The sequence below is a fragment of the Pecten maximus genome, chromosome 16, assembly GCF_902652985.1.
Source record: "Pecten maximus chromosome 16, xPecMax1.1, whole genome shotgun sequence".
Lineage (NCBI taxonomy): Eukaryota > Metazoa > Mollusca > Bivalvia > Pectinida > Pectinidae > Pecten > Pecten maximus.
The window spans coordinates 8,236,930-8,249,527 of NC_047030.1; the positions used below are offsets into that span (position 1 = coordinate 8,236,930).

Genomic DNA, 12,598 nt, shown 5'->3' on the forward strand with positions numbered 1-12,598 from the left:
GGTAGAGTTGCCTTATGTAGAGTAATTGAAGATATCTATATAATATTGTACAGCTGATTAGTGAACCTAGGGTAAAAAATAAATGCTTGCATAAAGAACATGCACCATTGAAAATATAATGTTTTATGTGAACGTGAATATATCTACCAAAAATCTATGATCATGACCTTCAAAATGGAAATCTGAAGACACTAATAACAATGTTTTATGTATTAGCTTCATCATAGAAGACGTCGCCAGTCAGAATCTTTTCGTCGTCAACCTGAACATCAGTGTCTGTTATGATGAAACTACTGTTCCCTGTGCAATGGAGACAGTGGTATTCGAAGACGTCCAACTGCCGAAACCCCTGTGTAGCTATAGCAACGGATTCCTGGACAAAAGTAGGTGTCCTCTGTCATATCTAACAGGGGGATATATAGTCTATTCATCAGTCGATGATGTCCAGTTGTTTTCACAGATTTCAAATATCTATAACAAAATGATGAATTTAAGTGATATTTTAAAATTTGTAATGGAAAGATGACTGGATATAATCAGATAACTAAATCTTCCAATATCCAATCGTAATGATTCAGAACCCGTCATCGGAATATTGATATTTCCCAGGCCTGTGTTTTAGGTCAAGGAAATTTCATAGCTTGCATATTATACATAATTAAGATGCCAATTTCTTGTAATGACAAATTTCATTTATATTTATATGTCTAGGTAAGTTAAACCTTTTTTTGTTAAATTCACAAAAATATTTTGTGACTTTAATTGAGAATGCATTTATTTTCTAGGATTTTAAATCACTTAATGATGTTTTTAATCAATTAATTACATCAGAAGACCTTTCCAATTATAACTTATTATCAATTATGTATTTGCAATTATGTCCCTTCACTATAATATGGAATTAGAAAATATTCAGCTAAAAATGTTTTTAATTGTATAATTATTGAAATGGTATAGTAGTAAGTATACTTAAAGTCCTGTTGTTACTTTATAATGATGGGGGAAATTTTATTATGTCTCTCCTTCGAATGAAGGAGGACAAATTGCATTAGTGAAACTATTGAACAAATTAGTCCATACAACATCTGTTATAGAGATACTGACAGAGCTATATTTTGCAGATTTCTCCCTGTCCAATTGGATGAATGAGAAAGATCTGGCGTTAGGAAGTGATTTACCGTCCTGGGCTACTGACCTTCTACTGCAGAAAATGGGCATAGCTGCCTTGACTGAGGATACACCCTGTACGATTTACTCGGGGCCGTACGGAGATCTCCCCAACGGATGGTCTAGTGGTAAGTATACACCCTGTACGATCAACACGGGGCCGCACAGAGATCTCCCCAGCGAATGGTCTAGTGGTAAGTATACACCCTGTACGATTTACAGGGGGCCGCACGGAGATCTCCCCAACGGATGGTCTAGTGGTAAGTATACACTCTGTACGATCAACACGGGGCCGCACAGAGATCTCCCCAGCGAATGGTCTAGTGGTAAGTATACACCCTGTACGATCTACACGGGGCCGCACGGAGATCTCCCCAACGGATGGTCTAGTGGTAAGTATACACACTGTACGATCAACACGGGGCCGTACGGAGATCTCCCCAACGGATGGTCTAGTGGTAAGTATACACCCTGTACGATTTACACAGGGCCGTACGGAGATCTCCCCAATGGATGGTCTAGTGGTTAGTATACACCCTGTACGATCAACACGGGGCCATACAGAGATCTCCCCAACGGATGGTCTAGTGGTAAGTACACACCCTGTACGATTTACTCGGGGCCGTACGGAGATCTCCCCAACGGATGGTCTAGTGGTAAGTATACACCCTGTAAGAGAAAAGTTCTGGTGTGACTTGATAATGATTTAATTATGTCTCTCCTTCGAATGAAGGAAGACAAATTACATTAGTAATGGTTCTTCTTGGTCGTCTTATAATTATTCTGGCCTTAACTTCTAAATTGAAGATTCTTAACAAAACTTGCAATATATTTGCACCGCCTAAAACTGATATGCAGTACGTACCCTGCTGTTAGGTCCCCGAGTCCTCAGGTCAAAGGTCAAATAAGAGCAAATTTTTCCAATTATTTCTTGTCCAGGTGATAACTTTTCATAACCTATTGATATATATGTTTCTGAGAAAATTATACCTTGTGTTTCTCCACTGTCCAACAATAAGTATTGACCTTCCACCTTTGGTCTACAGACTGCAGCCTCTCTCTGGATCTACCTACACTGCCTAGCTACCTCTCCTGCCACGTTCCCGACATCTGTACCGGGGCTGTGTGCTGTGCAAGATCCACGGTCCTAGGGCGAACCTTTAGGGCCAATATGATACTGGACGCTTGTAATTACAAGGTGACAATCTCCGTGGAGAAACTTACAATCAAGAAGATACTCCTGGACTACAACTTTGGACAGTGGGAGGAGATGGATCTGGGTGGCCTGATTGTCGCCAGGTACTGTATTTTGCATCAACCAGATTATTAAACTTACCTTATCCTGAAGTGATCACTCTGAAGTATATAAGAAAAATTCTCATCACTGACCGAATACATCATAACAAATTCAAAGACTGTACCAATCATCTTGATGACGTCAAAGTTGACCCTCAAGAAGCCGCCAATTCAGACTCAAAGGCCAGCTTGTTATAATATTAATTCTTGCAGATTTAAGCATGTCATTCCAATTGATTTGAGCTATTGATTCTCTAGAGTATGGTCAATAATATTGTTATCCATCAATTATTTTCGAATTAAGAGCTATTAAAATATAATTATATGGATGAAATATTAAATATTTTATATTTGTTTCAGATATCGGAGGGAAATTTAGATATTTTACATTTGTTTCAGATACAGGAGGGAAATGAAATTTTTTCTTATTTGTTGAGATACAAAAGAGAAATTTAATTATATATTTGTTGTAGATACAAGATTGATGACATCACTGCTGAGAAGAAATACCTGATGAATCTACAGCTGAGCCTTTGTTTAGAGAGCGGAGGTGACTGTATCTGGTCTCATAACCTACTACAGGACACGAAGGTCTCCAAGTTAGCCTGTCACTGGGGCGACAACTTTCCAATCCCAGGTAAATATACAGCCTGTCACTGGGGCGACATCTTCCCAATCACAGGTAAATATACAGCCTGTCACTGGGGCGACAACTTCCCAATCACAGGTAAATATACAGCCTGTCACTGGGGGACAACTTCCCAATCCCAGGTAAATATACAGCCTGTCACTGGGGTGACAACTTCCCAATCCCAGGTAAATATACAGCAAATATACACAAAACAATTATAAGGTTTAGTCAATGTACAATACAAGCATTGCCATGTTCTATTAAAATACACAACGAAAGAAGGTGACCCTGTGGTCTGTATACAGTAATCAATTATTCATGAGGACCCTTAACAGATTTGGTTCATATTTACACCATAGTATCATAACATACTTGGCAGCGATCGCATTGCAGTAGCATTTGACCCCAATGGCATTGCGGTAGCCTTTGACCCCGGTCACATTTCAGTAGCCTTTGACCCCGATGGCATTGCGGTAGCCTTTGACCCCGGTCACATTTCGGTAGCCTTTGACCCCAATCATATTCTGGTAGCCTTTTGACCCTGATCACATTCTGGTAGCCTTTGGTCCCTCTACATGGGACAAATTGTGGGATAAAAGCGCAAGATATTCATGTCTTAGACAGTTTCTCCTGAAATCAAAATTAAACAAAGACAATCTTTTTATATGCAGGTTTCCATATAAATGATTACTTGATCAATCGTGGACTAGCTGGAGCTGTGTTGTCTAGTCTGGAAGGCCTACAGCTACTGGAGACATTGGGAGTACTGGAATACATGCTGGAGACACCATGTGACCGAACAGTAGCTCTGTATACACCTCGTAATGCACAGGGGTGGAAATCAAGTAAGTTTGTTCTGATAATGTATTAATGTGGATGTGTAAGTTTGTCTTTATAATGTGTAATGCTGGGGACTATTCATTTATGCGGACAAACTGGTTCGTCTGTTTTTAAATGCGATAGTTTAGGCGTATATCTTGACGGACCTACAGATGATAATGCAGGCCTTCAAAGTCTTTAATAATGTCAAAGCTCGCCTGAAAACAAAAAATCAACCGGACCACCCTTATTTCATAAAACACTCTGGTCCAACCATTTGAACTGCGATAAACACAAACGGCCATCGACTTTTGGTAAGTTTGTAGTCATCATAGTTGATCAATGGATCTAAGGAATGACCCAAATTTGGAAGGCTATATGGAAGAGTTGGACTATGGTGGGATAGGTATGCTGCTTGCTTATTTATAATGTAACAGGACAGTGGCTATGAAATGACCAGATATGGATTGAAACCCTCAAATTATGGTCGCACTAACAAATGGAGCTACCTTCTGACCACCAGTTGTCACCTGACTCATATTTCTGTTGCTATAACAGCATTTGACAACTATGAGAGCACACAACTGTACTTCAATTGTGTAACAACCATTTAAATTGTAGTCGGTCCAAACCACAGTTAGAAATGATAACTAATATCTAAAATATCTGTTTCAGTGTGTACAGACCCAGACGTTACCATGACGACACTCCCAAGCTGGGCCTCCGCGAACTTATACAGCAGCTGTACCGGAGTCAGTATGTGTCTGTACCTGGACTTCCTCGACCGCACTGTGAATGCCCAACTTGAACTGGATGCCTGTAGCTACCAACTCCATGTGGGGATTGAGCGTTTCCAGTTCAGCTTCACTCTGTTTGACTTTGAATATGGGACAAATCATCGCCTGACATTGTTTGAGATCTTTACATTGGAGTAAGTCATCAATTTAGGGATGAAATTACATTATTTTTAATCATTAAAGTGTTAATATTTACATTCCTACTGCACAGTGCCTATATGTTACTACTAACCCCGCTGTATGATATATCCCAGTGTAGTCATTGGCATTTAGAATGCTGCATAGTAATACATTGATCAGAATTCAAGGGGTCATTTTAGAAAGATATTGTTATTAGGAAGTAAGTGTTGTCATGAACATTTAGGCTGCCGTGTAGTAAATTGTCAGCTGTCTTGTGTAATTTGTGTAGGCACTTTTTGAGGATTTAAATGCTGAAAAAATTAAGGGAGGATAACATTATCACTAAACTGTACATGTTCACATTACTGTCAGTAGCTGTAATATCATTTCTCGAGAAAAAAGATGATTACCCAATATGTTATAATTTGTCCCAACTTTTTGAAGATTACCATAAAACAGCCTGAGATAGGGAAGAATTGTAATGTTTCATCTAAACATCAGGACCTAAATATTACTGCAAACCAGGACGAATTTAATCTGATCAAGCCTGTTTGATTATGCAGTAAAGTGTTTTGTACAGTACTGACTATAAGAGAAAGGTAATTATATCATTCTATTAAGTCTGATCTTTTATGTGTAGGTACATGATCGTTGACCTGACTGGGGAGAGGAAGTTCATTGTGAACATGAACATTAGTGTGTGTTTTGATGATGATCGGACTAGCTGTCAGTTCTATGTCAGTGTCTTTGACAACACCATCCTACCGAAGCCTGAATGTAGCTGGTCAAGGGACTTCCTGGACAACAGTGAGTACAATAATTGGTCGGGTGGTGCAGTGGAAACCCACTCTTCCTTCACCTCAATGACCAGGGTTTGATTCTCTGATCGAATGTCAAAATGATATAAGGTAAGATTAGATTGTTCAGGAGATGATTGAATTTTTACAATTATTCGGATTCATCAATGGCTCAAAGAACTCATGACAGCAGAACTGGACCGAGGAAAGATGCAACAAGCTGATGTTGACTCAATGTATTAAAAGCATGGATGCATTTGAAAACCTGTCAAAGCCTGAAGAAAACCATTTGATTCCACATACTTGTACATTTTCATAGCCCAATGCTCTGTTAAATTAACTTTGATGCAGATGCTAAAACCCAATTTGTGTACACAATGCATATCATTTCTTGACAGGTTTCAGTCTGGAGACTTGGTTGGCCACTAATCATTACAGTCCTGGTCAGATCCTGTCATCAACTGCCTTGTCCCAGCTTTTGCAGACACTTGGTCTGGGGGAGTATTTGAATGATCCGCAGTGTGATCGTTACAGTTCCCCCTTCAGTGGGGCCATTCTGGGCTGGACTACAGGTTAGTACTGACTTGGGTTAAGGAGACATGCTACCTTGACTGTTTCGCCCTTTAAAGAATTCTTCTGTTTACCCTGGTCCAGCGGAATTTGTTGTAAATTGTTTACCCTGGTTTGGTGGAATCCGTTATAAATTAGTTTTACTTTGTACAGGATATTGTTTCTATCTATTGATCTATTTCATAAAGGATATTCTAAACTCTGTTTTATTTGCATTTTGTAGATTGTTTTGATGTGGATTTGCCTGATTTACCCAGCAACCTTACCTGTCACCTTGACAGCACATGCACCGGAATAAATTGCTGCGTTGATGTGAATTTCATGCAGAGAAGCTTCAATGCCTACGTCAAACTGGAACCATGTGACTACAAGATCAGTGTGGGGATTGAGAAGTTACAGTTTGAGAAAATTTTGAGGGATTTTGATTTTGGAGTATGGCAGAATGCTAAGCTGTTTGGAGTAGTAAGCTTAGAGTAAGTATATCCTGGCTTGTTGATTATGTTACGATATACAGCAGGATGGTTGAGTGGCCCAGTGGTTATTAACTTTCACCTACTTTGATTTTCTACCACAGTGTAAGGCCACTGTTACTATAATTAAAATTTGCTACAGCCTCTCAACTGACTTGATTAGTTTTGTATCTGATTCCCTTGAAGTTTCATATTCATGTATATTTTTGATTACTGTAGTTCCTACATTTAGGAATAAGTACCATCTCTGACTCCTGGTTTCATGCAAATAACATTAATGTATGAATTTGTAACATTTCTGATGTTAGTAATGTTTATTTCTCTCTTTAGTTTCATTGTGGATGTATTCCATGCCGACAACATCTACCTGATCTCGATGGACTTGAGTTTGTGTTTTGAGGCGGGACAGCCCTGTAAATACATTTACCCACTGTTTGTGAACACTCCCATACCCAAACCTGTCTGTAATTGGAACAGGGGATTCCTAGACCCAGGTAAGTTGTAATTGGAACAGGGGATTCCTAGACCCAGGTAAGTTGTAATTGGAACAGGGGATTCCTAGACCCAGGTAAGTTGTAATTGGAACAGGGGATTCCTAGACCCAGGTAAGTTAGGGGAAAAATGTACCCTAAACTTTATCACCACATATTTATGTGAAGCGGCATGGCCATTAGCAGTGGAGTGTACTTTACAGAATGGCAGCACAGATCAAGATATGATTCAAAGATTTGATGAATTACATAGCAATGTTTAGATACTGAGCAGTAATGTCCAAGAGCAGGCACACTGTATTTCAAAGCATTGTCAATTGAAATTATGAAGTATGTATTAATTACATTGTTAATGTAAGGGTTATTTTGGTGTGGTTTTAGTGTATAACTAATTAATGTAAGGGTTAATTTGGTGTGGTTTTAGTGTATAACTAATTGGAAACACTCTAGCACAATGATGAATTGGTGCATTCACAATATTTGCTGTAAAATCAATATTGTAGTTACAAAAACTGCAATTATTGCTTTCATAATTTATCAGAATGGTTTCAGTGCAAAAACCCCCCCAAAAAAACCCCGCTAAAATAAGATCACCACTAAGATACCGTATGTACTTTTACAGTAAGCATGGGGCTATTTTTGAGTCTTCAGCAGTTATCTCCCTTTGGAGTCAGTAAAAATTATTAAGCAGTTTGTTCAGATTGCTTTTTACAGTCATATTAAGGAAGGAATTCTTTCCAGAGTTTAGATTCTTATTATCTTAAATGTTTTGAGGACATAAATCACGTAAGATTCCTATCTTTTTAATATTTCAGTATTTTCTCTGAACCAATGGAAATTGAACCGAGGGATAGGTATTATGGATGCTTTGGCATATCATGACGTGTCTCAGCTACTACAGGATATAGGGTCATCGGATTTGATCAGGCAAGAGGCATGTAGACGCTCAGAGGTCCCATACTCTGGAGCCAACAGTCTGGGCTGGATAGATCGTAAGTATTCTCCAGCAAATCTAAACATTTACTCTGTAATTTAATGAGATAGGGGCTATTTTGTGTGTTTAGTTAAATAACATGGGCTCACTGTTAGGTGTGGACCATAATAGCTCACTAAAGTAGCAGACAATTCAGGTTTAGATCTGAGGTGAATTGTTGGATTCTAAGGTGAGAGTTTTGTGTTTCTCAGAAAGCTGAGATAAAAAAAAAACCATCCCGTCCAGTGTCTTATTGTTGTTTTGTTCATGAGTAAGACACTTGTCCCATATATCTCTTGATAGCAGGCAACAGCCTACCATGTGTTGTTCATTGAGTAGTCACCAGCTACGACACGGAAACTCTACCTCAGAACACTCCAGGCTGATCACTGGTAATAAACCCAGTAAAAAAACAAACTGTTTGCTCTGAATGGAATAAAGAAGCGTTGTAATTTTATTGAATTGTTTATTAAATTAAGAGTTTTGGTTCCACAGAATGTTCTGGTACGACTTCGGGCCTGCAGAGTCTGGGGTCGGGGATGACATGCCGGGTGGTGGACTCCTGTACAGGTGTGGACTGTTGTATCGATTCCGACACATTAGGGTTCGCCATCAATGCCTATATCTATGTGGATGCATGCAACTATCGTCTCAGTATTGGCGTGGAATTGCTACAGCTCAACTACACTCTGGTTGACTTTGTCTATGGTGAACATCGCACAGTTTCACTCGTGGGAATGGCCAATTTAGAGTAAGTACAATTTAACTTGGGTTGGTATTTCTTTTACATTCCATGTTTTATGATTCTTTTTTTTTAAATGTGAAAAATAAATTGTTTCAAATTTGTTTCATCAGACTAATACTGTTCGTCAGACTTTATGAACTTACCTCTTCACACATATTCGTGAATACATGATTTCAAGTGAGAAATGACTTTAAATTCATAAATGATGAGCCATTATTATATATAGTCAAAATGGACTCTGCAAGACACCAATATCGGTCAAGTTGCCTTAGACATGTAATTTTTGTTCAAGGATTTCAATTCACGATTTATTCTCCTTGTGTATTAATGCGAAAATAAATCCCACACGAAATATAGATTTACTGTATGAAGTGGTATTTTACCGAAAACTGAATATTGTAACATTGTGGTCAGAATTAAAAAAAGAAATTAATTTAGTTATTATTTCATCTTTTAAGATTAAAGGTCAATTACAAGTCTTGATAGAGAAACTGTGTTCCTTTGTCTTGTGCTGTTTATCTATACTTATGATTCGTGCTATTTTACATAGAGAGTTCCAAATAACAGAAGGAACTCTTTTAAGTTTGAGTTCCAAATTATCATCCCCTAGACCATATGACATTACTGTTACAATTGTAATCTTATCACACCCATACAACCATATCTACAATAGTGTTTCTGTTTGTTTTATGTTGGCACTGCTTCAGATATCCGTTTGACTGAACATTTTACGTCATAACTCTCTTGTTTTTAGCTGTCATCGTCATCGGAGACCTACAGTTGATTGCACTACGATTCACTACACTTATCACCCATTGGTCAACTCCGTGAAGAATCCTTGTAGTGTGGTGCAATCAAACATGGGTCTCCAATGATGAGCCGTCATATATCTATAACAGAAAGATAAATCTGACAAACTTGTTTTTAATAGTTACCTGATTGTGGACTTGGAGAGTGAAGATTCCTTTGTTGTGTCAGTCAACATATCAATCTGTTTTGAGTCGTCAGATGCGTGCGAAGTGTCAAAAACAATACTGGACAGTGTTAAGATGAAGAAACCTGTTTGTAACTGGGGTACAGATTTCCTAATACCAGGTAAGTTTCCAGTCAGGGAAGGTGTTATTTTGTCCCCAGAGGTCACAGATATTGGTTTATCTTGTCTGTTTGTCACTCCTACACTATTGTATTCTTTAAATCAAATAGAAAAAAAAACTGGTGTTAGGAAATACAAATCATTATTTTTTGCCAATCTTAGTTCGTAGGTCAAGGTTGTTGTCACGGAAAATTCTAGGACTGAGTTCAATGTCACCAATGTTTCCTTATGAGGCCGGATGTCCTAAATTTGGCGTAGAATATGTCTAGGCCAAAGGATTTCAACTGTTTATATGATAAGTGTAACTTCCTTAAGGACAGAATGCTAGAGTGTTCAAAGGGAGATAAGGGGAAATTAGCAAAAGTAGTGAATTCAGCATAATGCATCAAGCCTATTCTTCTTTCAGTTTTACGGACAAAATCTTGTCATCAAAATGTAAATCATCAGGATGTTGAATTTTTAATATGCTCACAGTCACATATATGAAGCCTATTTCCCCATTTCAGGTTTTAGTTACAATGATTGGCTGGACTCTCAACAATGGCCTATTGGTCGTCCACTAGACTCTACAATGATAAACCGACTGGAACACATACTAGGCATCGCCTACTACTATCAGGACACTCCTTGTCAGCGCAGTGCCTATTCACCTACCAATACGCAGGGCTGGAATAAAGGTGAGTGGCTATATGTCTGGGTACCATGATTACTGACTCAATCAGATGTTTGTCACCTACCAATACCCAAGGCTGGAATAAAGGTGAGTGGCTATATGTCTGAGCCCCGTTCGATTTGCACTCTTCTCATTCTAGAATATATCTTCCGGTCACTCGATTTGTACCTCTTCTGCTTCTGGAAGATCTTCTACCTCGATCTTCCGTCTCGAAGCTAGAAGATTTATCTTCCAAGATGGCGGCAACCATGTTTTAAGTGTGCGAGTGATGAGTTTCACTAGCGAAGGATTTATGACACATACATCCACATGTTTGTGTCATCGTGTTTGAGAAAACTTAAAAACTTGCTTATTTTTTGTTTTATTCTCCCGGTTTACTCGATTTACATATAACGGAATACGGTCTTCTTAGAAGGCTTCTCTTCTTAGAAGAGTGCAAATCGAACAGGGCTCTGGGTACCATGATTACTGACTCAATCAGATGTTTGTCACCTACCAATACCCAAGGCTGGAATAAAGGTGAGTAGCTCAAAATCTGGAGACCATGATTACTGACTCAATCAGATGTTTGTCACCTGCCAATACCCAGGGCTGGAATAAAGGTGAGTCGCTCAGGATCTTGAGACCACGATTACTGAATCAATCAGACATATACTCGCCTATCAATAATCAAGACTTGAATAAAGGTGAGTAAATCTAAGTCTTGGGAGGGTGATATCGGATGTTTCTCACCTACCAATAACCAAGGCTAGAATAAATGTAAGATGCTCTAAGTCCTGGAAATGTGATTTCTAGCTGGATTGGAGTTTTTTCTCAAACCACTGAATGGTTTAAGGTGACGAGCTCTATGTCTGGGTATGATTATCAACTCACCATGAATATTGACTCTATTGGACATTTCTCATCAGACAATACCCAGAACTCAAACAAAGTTTAATAGTCCTTAACCCCAGGATCATGATAATTTGCTCGTTTGGACATAGATAATGCTGTTTTCATGTGACTAATGGTTTCCCAGACACATTTGTATGCTTAAATTTGAGAGTCATACCAATTTGAATATAGCTTGAGTTAAGGTATGTAGAGGAAAACAAGGTTATTTAAGCTAACATCAATTAACATTACCTATATTATTTAACAGGATGTCAGCCGTCCGTGGACTTGCCGACCTTGGTAGATGCGATGACGTGTAACCTGTACGACACGATCGACCCTAACACTGGTTGTACATCAGTGCGTTGTTGTACAGACGTGGCTCTCATAGGCAGGTCCATATACACCTACGTTACTGTTGATCCATGCAACTTTAAACTGACTGTGGGTATAGAGAAGTTTACTTTGGTGATCGGGCTTCTGGACTATGTATATGGCACCATCGGCCACACTTATCTCCACGGAGTTATCCGAGTCGAGTAAGTCTACAGAACAACACCTATATACTTTTAACACTCATTCCATTTTATAGGGAGGTATATCACAGTACCAATGTCCGTCTGTCCATCCTGTTCTTACTATCTTGAGAGCAGATTTGGTTCATGTTAACGACATAGTATAACAACAAATTCTTTACATAGGATCCACGGGGAGCATTCCTGTCTTACAGTTACCAGATTATTTTTGCACCTTTCGCTGTAGGAGTCTATTGTATGAACAAGTTCTGGATATTGTTAGAAACTGGAAGTACTTGTGTATTACAACAGAATTAAGATACAAACACATAGTCTCTCTTTATTTATCAATCATCAAATAAAAGACCGACTTGACTGAAATGTTATCCATGAAAATTACACTGCATGAATATTAATGAAATTGTGAAAATAACGCTGCACAAATACAGAGCTGTCATACAGTATCTCGTAAGGCCATCAAAAATTAATAAGCCGAAGGTTAAGTATCCCAACTTCATAATGACTGGCTGTTGATGGGATGGTTTACTCAGCAAATTTTAAAACATTA

General features: G+C 38.6%; 1 protein-coding gene across 1 annotated transcript in view; it reads left to right on the forward strand.

Moving 5' to 3' along the window:
• Positions 1-12,598, forward strand: part of LOC117314596 — a 37,485-nt gene that overhangs the window by 16,062 nt on the left and 8,825 nt on the right. Inside the window, exons 18-32 of the mRNA XM_033868662.1 lie at positions 217-383; positions 1,095-1,295; positions 2,214-2,466; positions 2,937-3,100; positions 3,766-3,939; positions 4,589-4,844; positions 5,471-5,637; positions 6,026-6,199; positions 6,421-6,670; positions 6,998-7,161; positions 7,974-8,150; positions 8,627-8,882; positions 9,808-9,971; positions 10,476-10,646; positions 11,784-12,054. Of these exons, the coding sequence (XP_033724553.1) occupies positions 217-383; positions 1,095-1,295; positions 2,214-2,466; positions 2,937-3,100; positions 3,766-3,939; positions 4,589-4,844; positions 5,471-5,637; positions 6,026-6,199; positions 6,421-6,670; positions 6,998-7,161; positions 7,974-8,150; positions 8,627-8,882; positions 9,808-9,971; positions 10,476-10,646; positions 11,784-12,054 (3,009 nt within the window). The remainder of the gene's footprint in view (positions 1-216; positions 384-1,094; positions 1,296-2,213; positions 2,467-2,936; positions 3,101-3,765; positions 3,940-4,588; positions 4,845-5,470; positions 5,638-6,025; positions 6,200-6,420; positions 6,671-6,997; positions 7,162-7,973; positions 8,151-8,626; positions 8,883-9,807; positions 9,972-10,475; positions 10,647-11,783; positions 12,055-12,598) is intronic.